At 36.4% G+C, this 24,819-nt stretch overlaps 2 protein-coding genes across 3 annotated transcripts; one reads left to right on the top strand and one right to left on the bottom strand.

Annotated features, from left to right (window-relative positions):
* Nucleotides 1-5,445: 5,445 nt before the first annotated feature.
* LOC106947895 (transcription factor HES-5-like) lies at nt 5,446-9,463 on the bottom strand. The gene is made up of 4 exons (XM_015033202.1): nt 9,352-9,463; nt 9,051-9,207; nt 6,535-6,828; nt 5,446-6,431 (listed from the first exon to the last, which is right to left on the bottom strand). Exons 3-4 carry the CDS (start codon nt 6,595-6,597, stop codon nt 6,015-6,017), a joined length of 480 nt encoding a protein of 159 aa, XP_014888688.1. The 5' UTR covers nt 6,598-6,828; nt 9,051-9,207; nt 9,352-9,463; the 3' UTR covers nt 5,446-6,014.
* A 2,030-nt stretch (nt 9,464-11,493) lies between these two features.
* Nucleotides 11,494-24,819, top strand: pank4 (pantothenate kinase 4 (inactive)). Of its 2 annotated transcripts, XM_015033197.1 has the most exons (20): nt 11,494-11,649; nt 12,004-12,086; nt 12,172-12,380; nt 14,091-14,274; nt 14,823-14,915; nt 15,030-15,183; nt 16,460-16,641; nt 16,734-16,815; nt 17,353-17,453; nt 17,657-17,662; nt 18,928-19,083; nt 19,492-19,604; nt 20,008-20,095; nt 20,352-20,503; nt 21,461-21,516; nt 22,551-22,600; nt 22,766-22,870; nt 22,954-23,054; nt 23,138-23,206; nt 23,318-24,819. In XM_015033197.1, the coding sequence occupies exons 1-20, from the start codon at nt 11,526-11,528 to the stop codon at nt 23,538-23,540; spliced, it is 2,331 nt and encodes a 776-aa protein (XP_014888683.1). In that variant the 5' UTR covers nt 11,494-11,525; the 3' UTR covers nt 23,541-24,819. The 2 variants fall into 2 exon arrangements, with proteins under 2 accessions (XP_014888683.1, XP_014888684.1); XM_015033198.1 differs by lacking the exon at nt 17,657-17,662.

Here is a 24,819-nt window from a genome sequence, read left to right as displayed (position 1 = left end):
AAGCCCCAGGCAAAGATGACAGCGTGTTGCTGCCACACATGCCATATTGTCTCATTCAGCTCTGTGATTGGCTGAAACTGTGGGAACCTTCATGCAACCAAAGACCCACATTTCTAAATGAGATGTTGGACTGTAAGTCGGAGAAATGAATTCAGAAGGGATCAGGATCTCACTGTAGAGACCTCTACTGCACAGATCTAACATGACAATTACAACCACAACAGCCGTTTTCAAAAAGCACCTCACTCTGAACCAAAAATTAGATTGACAAACTGTAAGAAGTTATTTATTTATTCTGTCTATTTTGTAGTAACATATCCATCCTTGCTGACAACTGCAGAAATAAATGAAGAGCAGCAATTAGCATCTATTGTTCAGAGTTTCTCAAACAGCTGACAAAGTTCTGGTCAGAACCTTTGATCTGAACTCAATACTTCTAACCAACATCAATAAAGGAAAGTATCCATTAGCCATAGCCCGAAAAATCATCATATATCAATATTGTCAATATTGACACCACCACTAAAGAGTCCAGCACATGTAAGAAGCTTAAAACACAACATACTTATGGTTTTGAATGATCAAATTCATATTCCTTTTTTTTTCTGAATAAAAGAAAGTACGTTACTCTAGATTATGCTAGTGTTGCATCTGATTTCGAGATACTGTTGCTATTTCTTGTTCTATGAATGGTAATACACTCAAATTTGTAAGGTGCTTTTACAATTCTGGGGGTTCCGAACCATTTTACAATACAATCAGTCATGTATTCATAGAAACATTCACACTGTGAGGGCTCTGAGTTACTTCTTGCTCTATGTAAACTTCACTGTTAAAATAAAATAAGCTGCAGCAATCAACCATTTATTTTAATAAATATTTTTTTAACATTCTTCATATTACAAAATGAAGCAACAGTGCACATCTAAAATATTTTTGATATACGTTTCTATTTTAGATTTATATCAACAGCTTCCTGAAAGTTATTCACAGCCTCATGGCAACACATTGTACAATGAGAACTTTTCATTTATTGGCTGTCATGTTAAAAGTTAAGGAAGATTTATCCAAAATCGGATCATAATCCTTGTATACATTCAAAGACTCTAGATGCAACTTCCCCAGGAGGACAGCATCTTTTTTTATACATTACTGGATTGTATTAGTTTTTACAAAAACAAGGCTAAAAAAAACCTGATCTTTCTATAACTTCTTTTTCATGGAAATTCAGCTTTCCTACTAGTCCACAGGCAGAAGGTAAAGGTCACTCTTGACAAACTTCAGCAGCATTAGTACAAGCACAAAACCTTTAAACATTGTTAAAGTTGACCATTGCAGTGTTTTTTTTTCCTAATGTAAAATGCTAGCTTTAAAAAGTTTAAAATTTTGGTAAGATATAAGAGATGATTATACCTGAATAATAACAATAAAAAATAGTACATCTAACTTATCTGATCCATGTTTGTACAGTACAATTATTGGACATTGTCTCTTAATATTAATACTACTACTGATAATAATTGTGTGTAACTTTAGTCTTGGTTAAACATTCAAGGCTGTAATAAATTGCTTCTTTTTAACTATTCCTTCACAATTTCAACACAAAATCACTTGAAACTGCCATCCCAACTAGTTTTAATGTGGATTCGCCTTCATAATAATCTTTTCTCCCATTTGTTTGTGTGCTGCGGTACTATCTACACAAAGGTTCACTCAGTTTTCCTATTTTCCCTCCTCTGAGCCAGCACGGCTCCCTGCACAAGGCTGGCTGTGCCCCAGTCACACGCCCTCCTCTTTCACTGCTGCTGGGAGCTGCTGCGACACACGGCTTCCCACACTTCTGTATGCGGCCCGCTCAGCCACACACACAATGGAAGTGTGTCTGGTGCCAACAAAGCCTGAGGAGCCGTTCTCAGGCAAGGAGAGCATAAGAGGCCACTCCACCAACAAACCATCTGCTTTGGCTGCAGTTCACTGCTGGGAAGCTCAGTGGGAAAATAATACATAAAAACTGAAACTGCCATTCAGAAATATGCGGCCTATGTTTTTTCATTAAAAAAAAAAGTTTGAGAAATGCTATGCATCACTTCAATAAGATTGTATTATTCAAAGAGCATATGTTTTCTACATAGCTATCATTTCTACCATTTGTTAATCATTTCTACAGTTAACAGTTTGCCTGGTTCTTATCCTAAGAATTTTATTTTTCACTTGTTTCTTTATATAGTGTTTGTGTTTTTTGTTTAAAGGTCAAAGTCCAGGTTTAAAAATCACTGAAGGAAACAAAATTTTCCCGTGTCACTCTCATGGAAAACACTTTCCCACTGACCTTGCTGATGAGTGGCATGCAGATAAAGCATCCCACCTGTTCTCCATGACAGCCATTAAATTCAGCCTATTGTCTGGAGCTATGAAGCTTCTGATTGGCCAAACTGCAGAGAGAGCATCAGATCGACAGCATAAATGCCGAGCAGAGATGCATAGGAAATCACAGCGATCATCTGAGCCTTTGCAGACAACTGAAGAACTTCCCAACAGAAGAAACAACCCTTGAACATGGCTCTTTACACAGATCTCGCTCTTCAGGACACCATGAAGGAGGAACTCTTCAGGTGAGACAAACTTTTACTTTCTATAACCTGCAAATGTTCAGTTAAACATGGGTTTTTCACCTTTATTCTGCAAAAGTCATTTTCTTAGACTGATGAAAATACTAATAAAAATGTAATTTTGTTTCTCTCAGATGCAAGCTTCACTCGCTGGAGAGGAAATGCTGCACAGGAGTGGAGAAGCTGAAGGCTCTTATTGAGGCCCACCTGCAGAACGGATTCCCTGTTTCAGAAATCTTGGAGAAAACAAAGTCCTTCTTGACCCTGAGGAAAGCCCTGCTGTCTCTCAACGGCTACTCCAAGTACTCCAGAGACATTTTGCGTCTGTTTCCCGATGCAGAGGATGATGTGACTCCACTGTGCTATTAACAAGAATGGACTAGAGAATATCATCAAAGCTGGACTAAGGCTGGTTCATTTTCATAAACTGCAATTTTGCGGTTTCAAAAAAGACATATATTTGTAATAAAATTCTGCTCAGCTGAAAGAAATCTGTCACAAGAAGAGATTAAGTATGGACATTTCAGGAATTTTGTAGAACAGTTTAAGATGTTAATTGAAAAAAAAAAAAAAAAAAAAAAACAGTCTCATCTTTTATCACTGGATTTTGTTGTAGTTTAAACTGTTGCCAGAATAAGATTTTTGGATATAAAGTCACAGTTTAGCGATTATTAACTGTGTAATATCCAACAACTTACTGATGTTGTGCTGCTAAATGAGATTTATTAGAGACGTCCGATCTCTTATCTATGCAATGATTACTTTCTTTTTATTGATAAGTAACATTTTTATCTCATTAGAATATTTTTTATCTGTTCAACTTGAGCATGTTGTAACCCTGCCAAATGGTGCCATTTTAACTGACTGCTGTGAAAATACTGACTAGTTAAACACTGTGTGACAACACACTGCATGTATATTTCTGCCTTGATTCAAGGTATTGTGTGTGTGATATCCTTAAAAGCCAACCTTTCTTCTGAAAAGGGATTCAATTTTTCTTTGTATGCTGTGTATGCATATTTTTTATTTTATTCATTTTTGTTTGTATTCATCCAAAGTGGATTTTAAGTTTTTTGTGTTGTTGCATACTTCAGGTAAATAAATATCTAAAGATTAAAGTCTTGTCTTGTGCATGTTTTCAGACTCTTTTAAATTAAACCCATTTTTCAGTTATCAAATATTTTACGATACTACCAACTAGTATAACATGTGGCACTTTTGAATTATAACTGGATTCAAATGTACTTTAAGCTATTACATTTGAATTATCTGTATTTTTTATTTATTTATTTTTTTTTTTTGATGAATTGCATGTTAGACACCAGCTTGGTTAACCAACATTTGCTCCACTGGATTGAAGAGCAAGCCCAAGCTGATCCCACAAGTGTTTGGGTTGAGGTCAAGATTTCCAACAGATTATTCTATCTAGCTCACAAAACCATTCTCTGCGAGGGTGAGTACTGATATTGCAGAGGATTGAGATTTGTGCCAGGGAGGCGATAAAAGGGATTTTTCATCTTGATTTCTTTCATCATTGTAATTGCTCTCAATGACGAAACGCCTTGTGACAAAGATACCAACACACTTCCTTCACCAAAAACATTTTGACAATGGAAGTCATGTTTTTGAAAGTTTTTCCAGGGGCACAATAATTTCACAAACAAATTGTCCTACATTTTCCTAACATTTGCCACCACTTAAAGGAAATAACATTGTATTAGATGTGTTGCCAAAAACTGTTGTTACCATAAAGACACAAATGTCTCTCACTTTTGGATTGAGTTTATATAAAAGGATAAGTGTGGTGCCTATTAGAGCACTGTTGTTGAGGGATAACACTGTTTAAGTAGTGATAAATTGTCAGCATGATATAATATAAACCACATGACTGAAGAGCTACAAATAAATGTTTAGTGGATTTTATAGCCATCCACTCCATACTTTTAGACATTATGCAAGACATAAATTTAATCTTTGTTTCCTACTTTATGTTCTGATATTTTCCAACTTAAACATTTTAAAAGCTTAAAATATAGAAATGCAGCATCCAATTAATGCATTCAATAGCTGAAAAGAAGAAAAAAAGCCTTGGCATAAACAAAACATAATAATAATAATTTAAAAAAAAACTTTTCAAGTCTCTCGAAGGCCTATATTTTATAAATGCATGTTATTTTTTAACTAATAATGAACCAAACCCAAGTAATGAGCTTGAACATGGTATAGTTGCTGGAGGCGTTGTTATATCAGAATAAGGGGCACTAAATAAATGTATCGTATTTTCACACTTTTAAAAAATAAAGTCATGCAACTTTTTTTTTTCCTTTTTCTTTTTGACATTTGGATGTGGGATTAAAATATGTTTACATTTTTTAATTTGCATGAAATGTTTTATTCAAATTTGAATCAGAATATTTTAATAAAATATGAAAAAGCATGTCATTTTAATTACCCATCAGCCTGCTTTCTGTTAATTAAAGCCAAAGCACTTTAATAATAAGCAGTGAGCAACCCAGACCTTAAAGTTAATGAATACTGCAAAGTCTGATGTAAAATATTAAATAATCAAGAAAAGCCCATCAGTTGTAGAATTAGAACAAATGTACTTATTCATTGTCAGCATTGTGAAACATTGATAACATAATCTGTCCTCTGGCTCATTGTGCTTCATATTATTATTTGCTACTTATACTACAGTCAGACTGTTATCACTATTATTACTGAGGCATTTGACTTACAAAGATTTTTCCCTTGTTTTTTTATAAATCAAAGCCTCCAACACTAAATATTCTTGATTTCAAACAGTCACATATCTGCTAAAAATGAGTCGAGCAAATGTTTTTTCTGATTGTTTTATTGCGCATCACTTGGTTCGAAGAGATACATTCATTGTGAGACATTTTCCAAATATTGATTCCTTCTTTGAAGGTATGGGTGCCGTCACTCACAGAGTTATAAAGCAGCACATTAGTCTTGAATCTCATCTGCTTAACAGAAAAAGCATGAAATTAAGATTTTTTTTAAAACCAATGAGGCCATATCAATCAGAAGAAAATGTGGAAAACACATATAAATCTGAAACATGTTAAAACATGAACATAAAACGGTCCCCAAAATGGAACAAATCATACAAACATACATGGTTGTCATCACTGCCAACATTATACAAGTACTTACATTGAGAATAATGTTGTTTACATCACAGAATTAGACTATGAACTTACACGTTTGTCACTGTTTCATAAACAAAATAACAGAATTTCTTGTTGAAGAAAAAACATTTTCTAGCCTTTACAAAAGGCAACACAAACCACCTTGATACAGGCAATGACTTTTAGATATAAGAAAAGAATAAGTGAGTAGAAGTACAGAAACTTTGAATTCCAGGGCGCAAGTCCTACGTTTTTACCACGGCCTCCAGAGGGAGCTGTTGGCTGGGCTCTTTTTCTTAATAGAGGCCTGGATTGTGGAGTTCAGAGGAAAATTGTCTTTCAGGTTCCTCTCAGAGGAAGACTGCAGCTTGTTCATGTGGTTCAGCAGTCTTCTTTGGGACTGTGTCTTCAGATCGTCTTTGGACAGGAAGTGCACCACCTCTTGGAAACATCTCGAGTAGCCCTGATCAGCAGCTCCTGCATCCAAATGTGGATGCTGCTGCTGCTGAAGCCGTCTCAGGAAGCAAACCGTCATCTCCAGGATGTCTGCTTTCTCCAGCTTGGAGTCTGGCTGCTGTTTGAGGAACTCTGGACCCAGGAGAGACTTGAGCTGCTCGATGCTGCTGTTGATTCGCTCTCTGCGCAACTTTTCCACCAGAGGCTTTCTGAGCTGCAGAAACGAGGACAAACTCATTAGCGAACTTAATCTGCATGCAGCAAATGTCACTAATGCTCATAAAAGATTATTATTTTTTCAGGATTTTTATATTTACCTTGTGGTTCAGAGTCAGATGCTCCTGTGAGTTGGTCATTGCTGCAGGGATTGTAGGTGCCATTGTTGGATCTCAGTGCTAGAGGTCTCAGTAGAGAGAATCTGATCTCTGAGGCTGCAGCCCTCCTTTATATAGCCACAAATCTACATATGAATGTGTGGGTCTTGCTTTGCCCAGAGTTTCTCACAGTCTTGGCCAATCAGAGGGAGCAATGAGACAATAAAGGATGCAAAATGCTGAATGGTATTATTGCCTTGAGGATAATGGTTTGATCTCAGGGGAGCCACAGGAGCACTGAAGGGGAAGAACGTACAAAGCGCTGTTTGAATCTGGGAAAGTGGTGACCCCAGAGTGTGTGGAGAGCTGCTTCTTGTTGCTGGGATCAATGACTTTGACTGAGCACACGCTCATCATCCCATCGCACTCAGCCGAAACCGACAAGGAATAGTAGATCACATTTTGTTGATTATAATCTGTACATTTCTTTAACAGAAATGTTTGGGGGGAGGGTTCCATTGAATGTCTTACATCATATATACTCTCCTTAGCAGAGTATTGTGTATCATGACTTGGATCAGTCACAAATGAGAAATTATTTTTCAAAATATTTTTTGGGACATGACATTTCTGCTCATATGGACAGTCCAGAAATAGTTCCCTTTCATCCATCCATCAAAATAACTCCCAGGAATTCAGTGGGAACAATCTGAAGCTAAGAGAAAGGGAAAAGAGCTTTTGAATGTTCATTAATCCTTAGGATGTCTGCATTCCTCATCGACATTTTACAAAAGCTCAGTAGTGACGAGTCCGGATGACAGGAATTTCCATTCAGAGGAAGAAGGACAAAACTCGTAAACTGACTCCATAATTAATGTGATGCGCAACCAGACACACTTCTTTTGTTCTTGGGCGTAGTAAATGGACAGAGTGTGGGAAACCAGAGAAAACTCACTCACAGAGCCCCTGTGGGACAATAGATGCCGACTAGACAAAGATGTCTGTGAAAGGGGGGGATGAATTTTTTACTGGTGAATCGTAAAAGGTTACATATTTTACTCAGCAAGGCTGGGAATATGCTTACCTAGGTGTTGTAGCATCAACATCACAAAGACATTTTTTGTCGGTTTTAAAAAATTGTCTTCCTGAATATCCAAAATAAGATTAAATCTTAAAATATAATATTTTAGCCAAAGGTGAACATTTATTTTATTTCAAGTTGCAAGACGTGTTATTCAACCACGTTTGTTTGAAAATGCTTCCTTATAAATTTCCCAAACACTTAACATCTGCATACAGGAGAAAAAAAGTCCCATGCATTCTTTTGTCTATTTTATCTTTTAGAACAACTCACAAATAATAAAAATATAAGAGTTTAATTTCCTCTTCTGTAAATAATATAAGCAATAATAATTTTGTGTTACCTTGAGAAAAACATTAGTTGCTCAGAAGTCTGGACCTAATCTTACAAAACCATGAAACTTCAGAGTTTAATATTCTTGCTTGTTGCCTCGTTATAAAGTACTTGTTACACTCCAGCCAAAATATTTATGCTTATTTCTGTCATTCTCTCATCCTCATTGAAAGGACTGCCTAAACAACAAACATTACCCTGGGGGATGAGCCAGGAGCTGCTTGTGTGAGGAAGAATTAGCATTTAACAAGGCACATGTCCATTGTTGAGCGGGAGCTCCTTGAATGGAGCAAGTGTGGGAAAGCTGTGAGGAGCAGAGTCACAGTTCAGCATGATTAGCATCCTCGGCCCCACCAGCACCTGACTATTCTACAAGGGGAGTTGGCACACTTCAGGGGAAAGCGTCTTTCACCACTGTTTCTATTTTCTTACTTTTTCTCGTTGCTGCCAACCTTGTAACTTTTGGCAACTTCATTTCCACTCTATGCAAGAGTCATTATTGAGCTGTAAAGTCTTTTTTATATGTATTTTCACTAATGGATGGCAACATTTCAAGGCTCCTTGAAAGGCTCCTTTATAACATGGTGTGTAAACATTTTTGCTGAACAGTCTGACAAAAACCTACTTTTGTGTTATTTAAAAAAAAAGTCTTTGAATCTATTGTCAGCATAATATAATTGTGCTGGAACCCAGATTTCCTTGACCCACTGCGTATTACTTTCCATTCTACAAAACTATGAACTGTAAGGCCAATGTGTATTTACTCTAAACTACATCAACCCAAGTCCAAGTTCAAGATCAAAAGTAAAATGTAAATAAAATACATCATTATGACATAATGGAAATTAATAAGATTTGGGGTGTGTTCCAACACAGGTGGGATATCAAGGAGAATTAATCCAAACTAAAAATTAAGAACATCGAATATCACAGTCCGGCAAAATGGTTCCCTTTTAAATTCAGTTCAGAGCTTGACCATACTGAAATAAGCAAACGTGTTGCAAGCCTGATAGTATAGCTTGTGTTTGTTGTAACTCAATAACACAAATGGTCGCTTTACTTGACAACAAGCATAAAAGTAATATACATGCTTTAGTTTACTCACAAATCCCAGAGGGATGGATGAGGCCTTGTCCGTGACCACCAGGTAGCACTCAACAGCTCAGTTGGAATTTGCTTCACCATTATCTACATGGAGTACACTGGCAAAACTCGGCCATTCAATCCACAACAGAAAGGTCCACAGAGTTCCTCTCCGTCCACTGTGTGATAAAAAATCTGTTTAGCATAGCTGGCTAAGGATAATAAATACAGTTACCAATAGCTCGAGCAAAACTGCTAAATGCTAACTCGCGATTAGCATCATTCATGAACTTCCAGCACACAAATCCTTGACAAGTACTCACTCATCGAAAGTTAAGCAATCCAGAACAAAAATTTAAATTCTGCATCGACTGGTATTTCATGACCAGTTCTCCTTGGCTTAGCTCTTTCAGACTCCTTCTGGCACTCAAATGAAAGAGGCTAAAATGACCTTTCACCTCCCTCACGTAGGTCCCGTCTTCACACATTTTTTTTTAGATGGGTGAAATAACCCTCATTTTTACCCAAGATAAAAAAAAAAAAAACATCTTTGGTGACTTGGAGTATTTTAAAACTATTTATGAATTATCAATTTAACTAGATTTTCTTATAATTGTAACCCTAATTACAGCATTTGTACTTGTTTTAGCACATCAACAATTTCTGACTCCGGTAATAGTATTGCAGCGTCCTTACTCTGAAATTAATATTTTAGTCAGGGCTGATACATTTAGATTATAAACCATTATTTTCTATTCCAATTCAATATTATAGTCTTATCGTTGTGACATTTGTTTTTCATATGTGACTATGTGCACAAAGTGATCAATCCCAGCAATAGTCAACAGATCTGCTAACTCTCCAGTGTCATCAGTTTCCCACATTCTCACAGAGCACCATTAAAGTCCCTGCTCCTACCCTCTTAGTCATCCACCTGTTCCCCTGAGGTACAACTATTGTCCCATCAAGCAGAATAACAGCACATAGGCTGTTACTGCCTATTGTCTCATAAGGCTCTCTGATTGGCTGAAACTGTGAGAAACTTTGCACAGATTAAGATTCTCATTTTCAGATGGAGATGTTCATAAATAGGAAGGAATAGGGCAAAAAAAATAAAAAATAAAAAAATTCAGCTCTTCTTTACAGAAACCTGCATAGACCAGGGATCCATGACACCTACACTCACTCCAGGAGTGAGCAGTTCTCAAGTGCTTCCGACTCTAAACAACAAGGTAAATATAACATTAGAAGTAAGACAACTCTTGCTGCAGCTCATAAAATGTCTGATGGAGAAATTATGCAAAAAGCAAATCAGTGGCAGCTTAAGCCTCTCCTGAGTCCAGGTCCCTCAAAGAGAACCGAGTTTCCAAGCTAGATAAAGCAAAGAGCTAACCCACAAAACCAGAAAGGGCAACTAAACTATTACAAAAAGTTGCAGGTTTCCCTTGAACCTGAAAGGTATTTTCCCCTCTGACCACCACAGTCCAGACCAATAACAGTGCAGAAAAGGGCGCCCTCTGGAGATCTTGGTGAATATCTATAAATAATCTATAAATGGTTTGAAAATAATAAATACATTAAGAATATATTATTATATACATCATGTTGTCACTCTGACATTTTTATTTCTGAGTTAAAATTATTTTCTTCCTGAAATGATACTTTCTTACTTTGTGAGGTCACAAAATTATATTCTAAGAATACAGTTTTTTTCCTGACTTTATCAGGAACCCTGAACAACCCTGAACATTAATTTTTGAAAAGAAACAAAAATAAATAAATAAATAAATAAAAATAAATAAAAAAAACACACAAACTGCAGTTTGTGCAGTGAAGAAACATTTTCTTCACTTCTCTGTGAAGAAAATGTTTTTTGCAAACATGTGTAAAGGAGCATATTTTTTCAACAAAATGAAACTATTAAATTGGTCTTTCACAAAGATTTAATGTCAGTTACTTTATATATTTGATCATGGTGTATTAAAAAAACATCAAAGACACATTTTAAGGTGTTATTTTTTATTCAACAAAGATTATATTTGACAGCAGATATAGAGACATCACCACAGTTTTTTATTTATTTATGTTTTTTATTATGAACAAATTATTGCAACATCTGGTATTATTTATTTATTTATTTATTTATTTATTTATTTTTATTTATCAAATTTTTTTTAGACGGCAGTGACCAAGGCTGAAAATGAGACAATTTTTTTTTACAGATTAAGACTCTTATTTTCACTGGATTACAAGTAAATACTATATATATATATAATACATATAATGTAATGTTAAAAATATTGAAAGATACAATATTGCAGTCTACGTTAAAACTGTTTGTTAGAGAAAACTACCTTCAAGCTTATGTTTCATTGAAGGTCTTAAAATGAAAGGCAACCCCGCTACGCTCACGCCTCTCTTACTTTGCGTGCAAGCTGATTGGTTCCTGTGAGGACTGTACGTACGGCACGTATGCGGCGTCATAGCATAGCCGACCATGGCGGAATGTGGTCGAGTTGACAGCAACACAAGTAGTCACACCATGGATAAAAGCATTACCCTTCCACCGGATGAAATTTTCCGTAATATGGAGAATGCAAAGCGCTTTGCCATAGACATAGGTAATCGGAAACTTTGTACCTCTTCTGGAGACATTAATAACTTTTGTAGCGATGTAGCTAATCCTCACATTTAGGGCAAGGCTCCTGCAACACATGACTTCTTAGATAAAAGTAAACAAAACAAATAGCATCGTAGCTTCTTAAAAGACACTCTAATGTTTATTTGTGTCAGATGTAGCGTAATTTCTCTGGGAAAAGGTCTTAGAGGGTTTTTTTTTTTTTTTTGGATAACGTTTGTTTTTGTTTGAAACGGATGTTTTAACCACCGCAACTTGGTGAACTGTTACCAGTTTTGTCATTTTCACATTAGCTCACGGTTTCTGTTGTTTACTGCTTATGTGTTTACATTAACAGGTGGATCTCTGACTAAGCTTGCTTATTACTCTACTGTTCAACACAAAGTGGCCAAAGTACGATCCTTCGACCACAGCACAAAGGTACGGTTGTAAATAAATAAACAAAAGTCTGTTGTTGTTTTTTTTTTGAGATTCTCAATACGTATCATCCTTTCTTTAATCGCAGGAAGCAGCAGGCGACAAGCTGTATGAAATATCAGTACAGGAAGAGGTCACAGCTCGCCTGCACTTTATCAAGTTTGAAAATGCCTACATTGAGACGTGCTTGGACTTTATCAAAGACCACCTGGTCAACACCGAGACCAAAGTCATTAAAGCTACAGGTGGAGGGGCGCACAAGTTTAAAGAGCTAATAGAAAGGAAACTTGGGCTCAAGTGAGTATACAAACATGCCTTGTAAAGTATGTTACAAAAATGTTCATTTCACAAGACGTGTGAAGGTTAGAAGTTAAGACAGCTGCTACATTATACAATCTGAAATTATTGACTAATTTGTTTTTGTCTTTAATTTATGCTGAGACTCATGAAAATGGGACCTTTAATTACCAAATTTAGTTTTTAATATATTGCAATGGTGTATGTAATAAATTCTCTTTCAGTTTAGTTTGAATAAATGACAATTAATTGACACATTCATTCAACCTAATACCCCCTTCCCAGTAATATGTAAGTGGGTTTTTTTTATTTACTGGAGTTTGAAGACACAATAGAATGTGCTCAGGAATTGACTGTGAACAATTTATATAACACTATATAACACCATCCATGCCAGACAGTAAAAAATTTGGGGGGCATTTTGGAAAATTCTGCCACATCGGCTGTGCATCATAACTACAGAGTTGCAGCAGTGGTGCTATACACAACTGGGACTCAAATATCACAGCAATAGGGCTAATTATTACATTGCATTGCAATATACTGATTAATATTGAGTAATCTCAGTATGTAGAATGGTTAAAACTTAAAATAAAACAGGCAACTTAGCCTGCTTTCTGATTCATTCGGTTTATAGTTAATCATCTGACAACTTGAGAGTATTCTTAGAACAGAGGGATTTATTTCTTACTTAATAAGGTTGTCCTTGTAAGCAAGCAAAGTAATAATAATATGAGACAATTTCATTAAGCCAAAAGTAAGGTACCATGTGGCAATGAAGCAGAAAAATTGGGACTTCTACATATTTGATCCCAATAAACAAGCACTATTTAAATGGAAAGTGATACATACTTTAAAAAGTAACAGTAATTTTCAAAGTAGATAATATAGCTCCGATATTGAAATAAAATCTTTACTTCTTTTTTTGATGGAGTTCTGACCTTGTCTGAGTTAATGAAGAACTTGCTCCCATTCGAATCAATAGCTGCTTAAATGCATAGACTATTAAACCTGTTGATTTCAAAAGAAATCTACTTATCTTCAAGTAAATCAAACACTGTTCAATAAACTGTGAGTGTGATGTTTACTATAATAGGGGAAATGGATTATGTTACCAATGGCAGTTTTACTTTTACCAACATCATGAAATAAAAAACTGATTTTGAAACAGTTTTGTACATCTATGAATCGAGTCATTAGAGAACAAATGGATTTGCTGATAGTAATACTCCAGCAACACTGAACTGGAAAGTCTGCATGTACAAAGCAAAAGAAAGCCTAATTCGGGTATATTCCATAAAACAACACTGTAGTAAACAATAGTTCTCACTGTAACTGATGCAGACAATGTAATATGAGTTTGTGTTGTGGAGCGGGCTTTTTGTATTTCTGTTTTCAAGGATATAACTTTTGAGAGTTTAGTAGCACTTTATTTATCTTTATAATTTCTGCTGCAGTGAGAGTTAATTTGCCAGCTAACAAAACAGATTAAATTGAAAAGCCTGACTGTTCTAGAAGCTGCATATGTAGAAGTTTAAAAGTTCAGATGATATTTATTTTTATAATCTGCCTGTATAGCTGTGAAGTTAGATCTGCTTTTCATTTGAAATGTTTGTCCTCTTGCATCATTGTAGGAAAATCAGATTCCTGACGATTATTAACAGAGCGATGAGATTGTCTCATATTTGTTTGTGTGTTGCACTGTGGCAGAGTGGACAAAGAGGATGAGATGACCTGTCTTATCAAGGGCTGTAATTTTGTGCTGAAGAACATCCCTCATGAGGCTTTCGTTTATGCCAAACATGCTGACTCAGAGTTCCGCTTTCAGACCACTAATCCTGACATCTTCCCCTACCTGCTTGTGAACATCGGCTCAGGGGTCTCAATAGTCAAGGTAATTATAGAGAACTTGAATTTATGTAACTTATGTATAAATATGAGCTTATGAGCTTTTGGCTGTATTTTCATTTCCATTTGTGAACAAACTACTAATTAAATAGTATTGTCAATTACTTATCTTATACGGTATCTTGACATACCGTATTTACACCTCTTAATAAAGTGACTCACAAAATTAAACTTGTTCATATTTACTGTTCTTTCTACCATTAACTTCAGTAGGTTTAGTGTTATAGACCACCACAAAGTCATGCAAAGTTATGAAGCAGAAAGATTTTACAAGTAAAAAGCTGAAAGTGTTGCACGTATTTCCATTTTTCCTCTGAAGTCATTTCTTTGAAGACCTTCAGGTGTAAGTATTATGTCCGTTTGTGTTGTCCTGTTTTGCTCATCTAGAAAGCAAAACAGGAAAACACAAAAGGTAGTTTGTTTTGTCAAACTGCTCACACACAGTCAGACTGGATGTGAGCATGAATTTTCAGCACCTTTTCTTTATTTTGACATATTTATCCTCTTATGCACATCTTTGTGTATTTTTGACAGGTTGAATCAGAGGACAAATTTGAGCGAATAGGTGGAAGCTCAATAGGCGGTGGAACATTCTGGGGCCTTGGAGCGTTGCTCACCAAGACAAAGGTATCTCTAATAAAGTTCTGTAGTTGTTACTTTATTTCATTTATTGTGCTGCCATCTCGGTGCATTTCAGTTACCTCGAGTCTCCTAAACTGCATTTATCTTTCTCGTGTGCAGAGATTTGATGAGTTACTACAGTTGGCCTCCAAAGGACAGCATTCGAGCGTCGATATGCTTGTCAAAGACATCTACGGAGGATCTTACGCATGTTTGGGGTTGACTGGAGATCTAATAGCAAGTAGTTTTGGGAAGTCTGCAACAGCTGACAAAGGTGATGCACAGACAAACGGATGTCATGTTGAAATATATTTTGAGCATACGTCTTTCCCGGATGACTGCAAGAATTATTATTATTTTGGATATGCAGTTTATTGATATTACAAAATTAAATACAGTGTGGACCATTTTTTAAAAGGACCATCAATTTGAATTGACAGCAGCTACAGCGCTGTGTATTAGCTACTTACAAATCATTAACACAATTTTTAGTGAAAGTTTAGACTTTGGTTTCTGTTTTTTCATGACCTACAGATTTTAGATTTCAATACATTGGCAACCAAACTCAATTTTAACCACCGTCAGTGAAAGTTAATGGGGTCTTTAAAGATATAACTCAGTAGCTACAACCTTTTTAAACATATTATTGTGTTAAAATGCTAAAACACACATAATTATGTGATTTAAATACATTATGTACATTGCGTTGTTTCATTAACACAGGGTTCATTTAGTCATAATGATGAATGAAAACGATTGCCTTTCACCCAATACTGATATTTCAAATGTTAGGAAATAAAACGGCAGCAAAGCTAACCCTTTCCTGCTGTGGAGCAACTGCTGTTGTAGTTTATTCATCTTTATTCTGAATTCCAATATTATTAATAGATACAAATCCCTTTTTTGGCTTGCAGTGCTTTTTCAGTGCATCCCCTTTTGTCACAACACCACAAACTTAGAGGATTTTTTTTTTTTATTCCAGTGCATTGCTGTGAAAAAGTAAACCAGGATCTTCGAGGATCCTGGATTTCATTTTGCCTGAAGTTATCTTTGTCTAATATATTTTCATGATCTAAAACATTTAACCTGTGACAAAACAATTTAGGTTTTAATCCCCCCCCCCCAATACTAAAGTAATGCACGTTTGTAATTGGGTAAGAAAATTATACATGATTTCCATTTTTTCCCCAAACATTATGAAAAGTGTGGTGTGCATTTCTGTTCCACCCCCTTTAGTCTAATACTCCTAATTAAAATCTAATGAAGACAATGGCCTTCAGAAGTTGTCTAGTTTGTGAGAGAACAGTAATGAACAAAGAGCATCATGAAGGTAAAGAAACAGAGCAAACAGTCAAGGGACACAACTGCAGCAAAGTTTAAAGTTTAGGGTATAAAACAGTATCTCAAGCTTTGAACGCCTCATGGAGCTCAGTATTAAAATGTGTGGTTGTAACACGACAGTCATAAGTGATATGACTACATTTGCAGGGGACTATATTTTTCCTGAGATAGAAGACTGTTTTCTCATATAATTTGTTTTTGAATTGTAGAGTTCTCTAACGAAGACATGGCCAAGAGTTTACTCCATATGATCAGCAACGACATCGGACAGCTAGCCTGTCTGTACGCCAAACTCCACAACCTGTCCAGAGTGTACTTTGGAGGCTTCTTTATCAGAGGACACCCTGTCACCATGCACACAATAACTTATAGCATCAATTTCTTTACAAAGGTAGGATTTATTTACTTTTATGACACAGAAGTTCCATCATCTGCTCTATGTGTTGCTCATATGTTGAGCCCCCTCATGTTGTGTTGTTGCAGGGTGAAGTTCAGGCTTTGTTTTTGAGACATGAAGGCTATCTTGGAGCCATTGGAGCTTTCCTCAAAGGAGCAGAGGAAGATAGTAAGGACATATTAGTCTGGTATATTCTCCCATCAGGACGCAGTACAAAAAAAAAAGAAGAGCTAAATAGAAACTTGTAAGAGCTTGAATTTCTGCACAGGAATGTAGGGCGGTGGAGGTGCTGAGGAAAATCTTAGCTGAATCCTGCTATTTTACAGCTTGCCATGCAGAAATGTTAACATTGCAGTGATATCATAGGAGTATGTTTAGCCAGCATAAATAGCAATACAAATCACAGGAAAAAAATTAAGTGATGCATTTTACAAACCCACAAGCTGCTTCTGCTGTTGCAACCATTCTCATATTCCAGTTTCAGTGATTGCATCATAATCAGAGGAGAGAGGGCCTCAGGACTGAAATGAGTGAATCGCCTGTTTCAATGTCATACCTGCAGCTCATGTGACTGGATTTAACTAAATAGTGTCATTAGATTTTATATCTTCTTGTGTTGCCACATTTAAAAGATCAAAAATCATATTATTACAATGTCATCGACATGCTAATGGATATAATTATGAGGTTGTTTTTCTTCTTTAGATCCAAACCAGTACAGCTGGGGTGAAAATTATGCAGGAAGCTCCGGTTTGATGAGTGTCTCTCCTGACATGAATCCAATGCAGCGTGCTCGCAGTGGAACAGTAAGTCATATGATCCTTTGGCCTATTTATCACACAAAGGCATCCATTTTCTGTTTTTTTTTTTTTCAATATAATTTTCTCATTTTTTAAAATTCTTTATTTAAAACCATAATCATTGTAATCATACAAAGCCACATTTTGAGTCTGATAATCATCCATTTCCTTTCCACACATTCTTCTGTTCACCTAACTCTTTCCTTCAGTTTCCTGTAAGTATCTCCTCCTGCTTCGTGTGGTTCCTTGCTTTAATGACACACTGACTGCCTCTGCTCACAGTTCTTTGTTGCATAGCTTGAAGCTTAACTCTCAAGCCGTGACAGAAACCATGTTTGCTCTGTTTGACGTAAGGCTGCTTAGCTCTAAATCACCTGCTTCTAATTTGTTTCTAACCAAGTTATTTTCTGACCAGATGATTTAAAATGACTTGCTTGTTGTTTCCAGTGGTCAATAACAGTGTGCACTGTGCTTTTTCATCTCCTGATGTGGTGCTTCGAAGCTTTAGGCTTCTGTAGAAAAATAGAAACTAATATTCCCTTCACTCTTAGATGTCCTGGGAATGTTTTTGCATCCATTTAGGAATAAATTCATCACAGGGTGATATTTTAGATCAGTTGTTTTTCATGCAGTTCAGAAGAGTTTGTATGCAGTATCTTGAACCTTTATAGCCATAGATCTTGCATTTTGATTTGCTTTTTTGAGATAGTATGTGATTGAAGAACATAAAATAGTGATTGTGAAGTAGAGGGAAAATATTTTATATTGGTTTTAAAAGCCTTTAAATTAAATTTCTGAAAAGTGCGACTTCCATTTGTATTTAGCCTCTTAAACACAATCAAATGCAATAAGTACAATCAATGCCCTTAAGTCACCTCATTAGTAGATAGTCCAACTGTGTGTAAATTAGTGTTACTATAGACACACATTCTCTGAGAAATGTGTGTCTATAGAAAACTGGTGAACAAACATCATTACAAAGACCAAGGAACACACCAGACAGATCAGGTATGAGATTTTGAATAAGTGGAGTTGTGCTTTGAGCATCACACACTGTTCTATTCATAATCTGAAAATGACAGCAGTATGTCACAGCTTGGCCTTCTACCAAACCTGACTGGCCAGGCAGGGAGAGCATTGATGAAAGTGGCAACCGAGATGCTTGTGGTAACTTTGGAAAAGTTGCAGAGATTCACGGCTTAGCTGGGAGAATTGTCTTGCTAGTGGCTTTTAGGACTAAGTCCTGCTGTAACTCGCTGCTTCTTCTTAACTTGTCGCTCCAACCCTTCTTTGTGTCAAATTGGAGGAAAATTACTAACATTAGAAAAAACTGCCAGTGCTGCAAGAAGTACTTTCAAGTTATTTCTAATATATGTGGGCTGAGGGATAGTGATTTTCAACATTTCAAAAGTTTATTTTCTTTTTGTTTTTGAACAAAACTTACAGTTTGTGTTGATTGATATCACTTTGCTGTTTCCAGTTTGACATGTTAGAGATGGACCGTCTGGATAGGCAGCTGGTGAATTTGCCTCTACTCCAGGATCCTTCCTCCTACATCCCCGACACAGTCGACCTCACAGAGGACGCTCAGGCCCGGGAATACTGGCTATCCTGCTTTGAAGAAGCTTTAGATGGGGTAAGATAACTGAAATTAATTCAGACAAACTTGTGAACAGTTGCAAAAATACTTTCAAAATCAGATTTTAAAAATACATGAACTGTTACAGTTAGATCTATGTCTAATTTTTTCAAGCAGCCCAATTTAGAGATTCCCTTTGCTTCTGTTAACTTTAATTTGGACGTTAGGATTACTCTCTCCGAGCCGTTTAAGAAGATTTTAACTTGAAGTTCGGTTATCTCATAGATTTTATGTTTTGAAATATTTATTAAAACAAATCTCAACACAGTATTGGATTAAACTTTTTTTTCCCTCCCATGGCCTAATCCTCTTCTGTATGTTCGCCATGTGACAGTCGTAGCCTTAAAAATGTAGTCCAGCCAGGCTGTGAACAGGACTGAAGGTGGCTCTTCTTTCTTGGAGCAGGTGGTGAAGAGAGCTGTAGCGAGCCAGCCGGACATACCGGAGGCAGCCGAGCGAGCTGAGAAGTTTCGTCAGAAGTATCTACACAAACTCCAAACTCTGCGCCATCAGCCATTGTAAGGGTTCTTGCATGTCCTGTCTGCTTCAGCTTAACCTAGAGGTTGCCTTTAAATCCAAACTAAAAACCTTCTCATTGTCTGCATTAGCTTCATGTCTTCATACTTGCTTTTACTGCCTCCTCATTTCAAAGGAATTTTTAATGTTAATTCTATCTATTATTTCGGTTTTAGGAGTGACCTGTGCTAAGTAAGTGTGCATTAGTTGTAATTTAGTTTGTTGATGCTTAATGTCTGGGTATGTGATTGGGGAAAACAATCATTGATGTCAAACTTAGAGTTTTTGCTTCTATAAATTCAGTCTGTCGCAAATAATCTGCGAGAAAAACCTACTTCCATCCCAGCTCTGTTGTCTGTTTATGTTTTTCTTTGGCTAATGTAGAGTGCTTTTCTTCTCACCTAGTGCTTATGGATCCCTCACTGTCAGAAGTCTGTTAGACACGAGGGAACACTGTTTAAACGAGTTCAACTTTCCTGATCCCTACTCTAAGGTCTGAGTGAAACCTGTCAAATCTGTTACTCTCCTTGTTATGTTTGTGCTCTACACTAGTTTGGTCCTCACTGATCCATACTGTCACTCATTTAGTCTTCTACAGTCTTACAGCGACACAAATGATTTCCATGTGTTAAAATTAAACAAAGCACTGTCGTAGTTTAATCATTTTCTTGCAGTTGTAAGTGTGACTTACTTAAGCCTGTTACTGGTTTAATGCAATAACTGCAATGTTGCATTTTGTTCCGTTTCAGATTAAAGAAAGGGAAAACGACATTGCTCTCAAGTACTATGAGAAAGCAGTGAAGTCCTTGGAGGAGCTGAGCTGGGAGGACAGACAGTTTGCTCTGGTTAGGGGCGTCTTGGCTGGGAATGTTTTTGACTGGGGGGCCAAGGCCGTGTCAGAGTAAGATTACTATATAAAGTACACATTTTGAGATTGTTTTTTTTTTTTTTTTCTTTCATCCATTATGGTTTACACAGCTTTCACAGTGTTTATAGATTTTAAAAAGAGGAGTTTATACTAACAGATTTTTCTTTCCCTACTGAAAGATTGGAGTCACAGAGTACATGATTTACCAAGCAAACTGAACATTTTGAACTATGGTGGAAACCCTGGGTTAACGTTCATGATATAATTTATTTCACAAATTAATTTCTTAAATTAAAGCTGAATTTATAAAAAAAAATGTTTTACATCTTAGACAAAATTGTAGCGTTTAGATATGGACAAAAGTATAAACAAAAACTAGTACAGTTATTAAAAAAAAAAGAAAAACTGGCATATAAAACATTGGCAAAATCAGCTAATACCGTTTTATAAATAGCAAATAGTTTTTTTTTAAGAAACTGAATTTGAAATTAGTTCAAACTCAAAAAAATTCTGCTCAAAAATTTTTCAATATGTTTTGGCTGTGACGGAAATGGGCCAAATATCTCACGCGCATACTTGCAGAATTCAGTCTTTCCATTCTCTCTCGCCAACATATTTATTGTCCCAACTTGATTGACCAACTGGCTCCTACAATCGCAGACTTTTCCTGGTTGGTAATCAAATGTAAAACTGCTTTTAAAATGTTAGTGCGTTCTCAGCTTTAGTCAGCCCGTACTTTGTTAATCTCCAAATATTTAAAAATAGGACTGAAACTAAGCAATTAGTTTCACTCCTATGACCATGACAAATTTTCAAACAAACTTTGCTCCTCTTTTTGGTGTTGTAATCTACAATATTTTGACTGAATGCAGTTCAGTCCTAATCCTTTTTTATTTTTATTTGGAACTTTGCATTTTACTGTGATCCACTGGAATCATTCTTAAGTTTGTTTCAAACTGTTTTCTCATACTTTTGCTTTTATACATCCAGGGTCCTGGAATCTAACCCTGAGTTTGGGTTTGAGGAAGCTAAACGACGGTTAGAAGGTATCCAAACGTTTCTGTTTAATTATGTCTGTTAATCAGGAACAAAAACAGCATGATATTACAGTTGCAGCATTTATCTCTGAATCAAAAAATATTTAACATCCACTTTGAGTTTGTGTCTGGGTTCAGTGACAATGTAGTCTCTCTAATAATCTCTTATCTGGAGTAGACATTGTTTTGTGTGCTTTTGTGTTGAGCAAGAAGAAATAAAACATACATAGCTTATTGTTCAGTTTGCTAGTGTCTTTCAAACTCTTTCAATTTTTAACCTTATGTCAGCTATTAACCACAAACCTATAAATATGGATATAAATGCAGAAAACCAGACTGTATTTTGGGGGACATTTTACCAGTTTAGGTCAAAATGTTTTATCATCTGACCAGAGCACATGTTTAGTGATTGCTTAGAATACAAACCATTTCAGTCCAACGCTCCGAAGAAAGCACTGGACTGTAATCCAATCGACGTTGTAATGATGCGAGATTGTTGTGATGATTTGCTGAAGGCAGAGTGTCGGAAAGAGCAGGAGCTCCTCACAGAGACAGAAGTCAATTTCAAGGCGTAAAATTACAAAGTCAGATTCTTTTAAGTCATGTTTAATATGTACAGCATTTTTGTAACAACTGAAGGTAACATAGTTACTTGATTGTGCACTACGTGCCTGGGAACACATAACAGCACTTCTTTTAAAAGTTGAAGTGATTGAATAAACTCGGTTTGTCAAAAAAATGTGAAAGAGTTCAAGGCTTACTAATACTTTTGCAATGCGAAGGGTAAAATGATTATGGTTTTTGTAAATAGCTTTGCCTGTCTTCCCTTACACAAATGTCCAAAACGAATCTTACTGAAGGATGTAAAACTACATTTGTCTGATGCAACAAGCTTTCAAAACAGCTTTTATATTCCTCTAAGTCTGTGCACTTCTATCCAATATGTACATTTATCAGATAGGACTATTTTCCCTAGGAAAAAATACTTCAGCAAAAGTCTTTTTTCCACTCAAACTGTTTTTTTATGTTTTGTTTTTCCTCAGATCGACCATGGCTCGTTGATTCTTTTGATCAGTGGCTCGAGAGATTAAAGGTCAGACATTTCTACTGCCTGCTAGTTAAAACATAGTTCATTTGAGCTTCTTCAAGTGGAAACTCAACAAATGTCACAACACTCCTTCTTGACAGATGTTTTTTTGTGTTTCATGCCCTTTGTGATTAATGCTTCAATGCAGTTTATCCTGGTTCTCTGTTGCAGGGTCCTCCTCATCGGTGTGCCTTGTTTTTCGTGGATAACAGTGGAGTAGACATCATTTTAGGGGTGATGCCCTTTGTCAGAGAGCTTCTCTCTCGGGGAACAGAGGTGAGGAACTGAAGACAGAATGGCAGAAATGCTACATTTTATGAAATGTGTCTTAAAATTTGTAATATGTGTTCACTTTACAGGTTGTGTTAGCCAGTAATTCCGGTCCAGCTTTAAATGACGTAACAAACAGCGAACTCCATATTCTGACAGAAAGAATCGCAGCAATGGATCCTGTGATTGAGTACGGGTGATTTCAGGATTTAACTTACATCAGTAATTATTTCATGCATTGCACCAAATTGCATTTTTTTTTTGTCTGTGTAGCTCGGCCCTGAGGGAGGACAGGCTGACATTAGTCCAGGATGGTTCCAGTTCTCCCTGTTTGGATCTGAGGTGGGTGGATAGTATTAATGCTGCAAATATCCCATTTAAGAACAAAAACTGGAGACGTCCTCACGGCGGTAAAGTCATAATTTCAAAACTGACTCCTCTGTGGTTCCTCAGCCGCTTGGACAAGGTGCTGGCGATGTTGGTGAGGGAGCGGCAGACCGACCTGGTGATCATCGAGGGAATGGGTCGAGCCATCCACACTAACTACTACGCCATGCTCAGCTGTGAGAGCCTCAAGATGGCCGTCATCAAGAACTCATGGTTGGCTGACCGACTGGGAGGAAAACTCTTCAGTGTGGTCTTTAAATACGAGGTTCCAGCCGGAAAACCCCATTAGGAAGCTGCAGCTCTGACGCCATAAAAAAGTTTAAATTAAACGCAGCAGTTAATCAGTTTGACTGGATCACCGAATGTAATGGGATTGTAAATTCTAATTGGATGAATGTTTGTTTTTAAGGGTGATCATTTATAGAAGATTTTTTTATTTTCTCGCATTTTTAATTTTGCTGTTTCATGAACTCCAGGGGTTCCCCCTCTTCCCCTTCCCAAGTTCCTGTCTAGCTGTGTGTTCAGTTATCACTTCCGGTTCATCTCATTCATCACCTGAGAAATCAAATCTGTCTGTGTTTAGAAAACTGTTGCAGAAGTTAAAAATGTTTCTAAAATCACTGTTAAAAAAAAAAAAAAAAAAAAAAAGTAGAAACCTCTTGTTGGTGCGTAGATTGCCACTGAAACGAGCAGCTGGATCATTAACATTTCTTATCCATGTAGCACACTTTATTGATGCCATGAAATGTATTTAATGTGCCTTAAGCTTGATGTGATACAAACATCTTTCACTCAGATTGTGTTTCATTCTTGTTGCAGGTTTAACTGCTTTGGTCCAGCTCACGTTTGTTGCACATTAAGGAAAGAAAACAAATCACTACTTGACTGCCAGCAGTTAATTGGAGAATAAGGAATTGAGTATTGTCTCTGACATTTGTTTAGAGGTTAAGTGTCAGGGAAAATATTTCATCAGAGTGGGGAAGAAGCTGCACTTTACCACTGTAAATAAAGGCACCGGCATTGTTTCCTCCACTTGGTGGCAGTATTCTACTGCGTAGATATTTATCTTGATCAAATCCTTCCCAAGGTGCTTGGTGTCAAAATTAACACTGCATAATTCAGGTCGAGCATTCTGTGAGCATCACAATACTGAGAAAATGTCATTTATTTTCAGCACTTCACTAGCATGCTAGGATACACTCCATATTCCATTTTTTCCAAAAACAAATAATCAGAGTTTGATGCAATAATACTGCAGCACCTGGTCCATATTGTGGTAGTGAAGTTAGTGGGTATACAACTTCATAAAAAAAAAAAAGGTATGATTTGAGGTGTAAATAGATTAGCAAAGCATCAATGTGGAAATATCTCCACAAAAACTCTTGGACTCATGTTTCAATGCTTTATTTCTCCTTTTGTACATATGTGATATACAACTGTGAGTGTGTGTGTAAATATATACATATTATATAAAATCCAGCTGTATCTCTTCACTTAGCCACACAAAGCACAGATTTTGAGTATTATTCTTCTGACAATCAGTTTTAATTAAATTGTGAAAACATTGA

This window comes from Poecilia latipinna, unplaced genomic scaffold (assembly GCF_001443285.1).
Source record: "Poecilia latipinna isolate Pla-1442-1.1 unplaced genomic scaffold, P_latipinna-1.0 Scaffold260, whole genome shotgun sequence".
NCBI classification, from domain to species: domain Eukaryota; kingdom Metazoa; phylum Chordata; class Actinopteri; order Cyprinodontiformes; family Poeciliidae; genus Poecilia; species Poecilia latipinna.
Note: the sequence above shows the minus strand (reverse complement) of the source record. Positions and strands in the feature narration are given on the sequence as shown.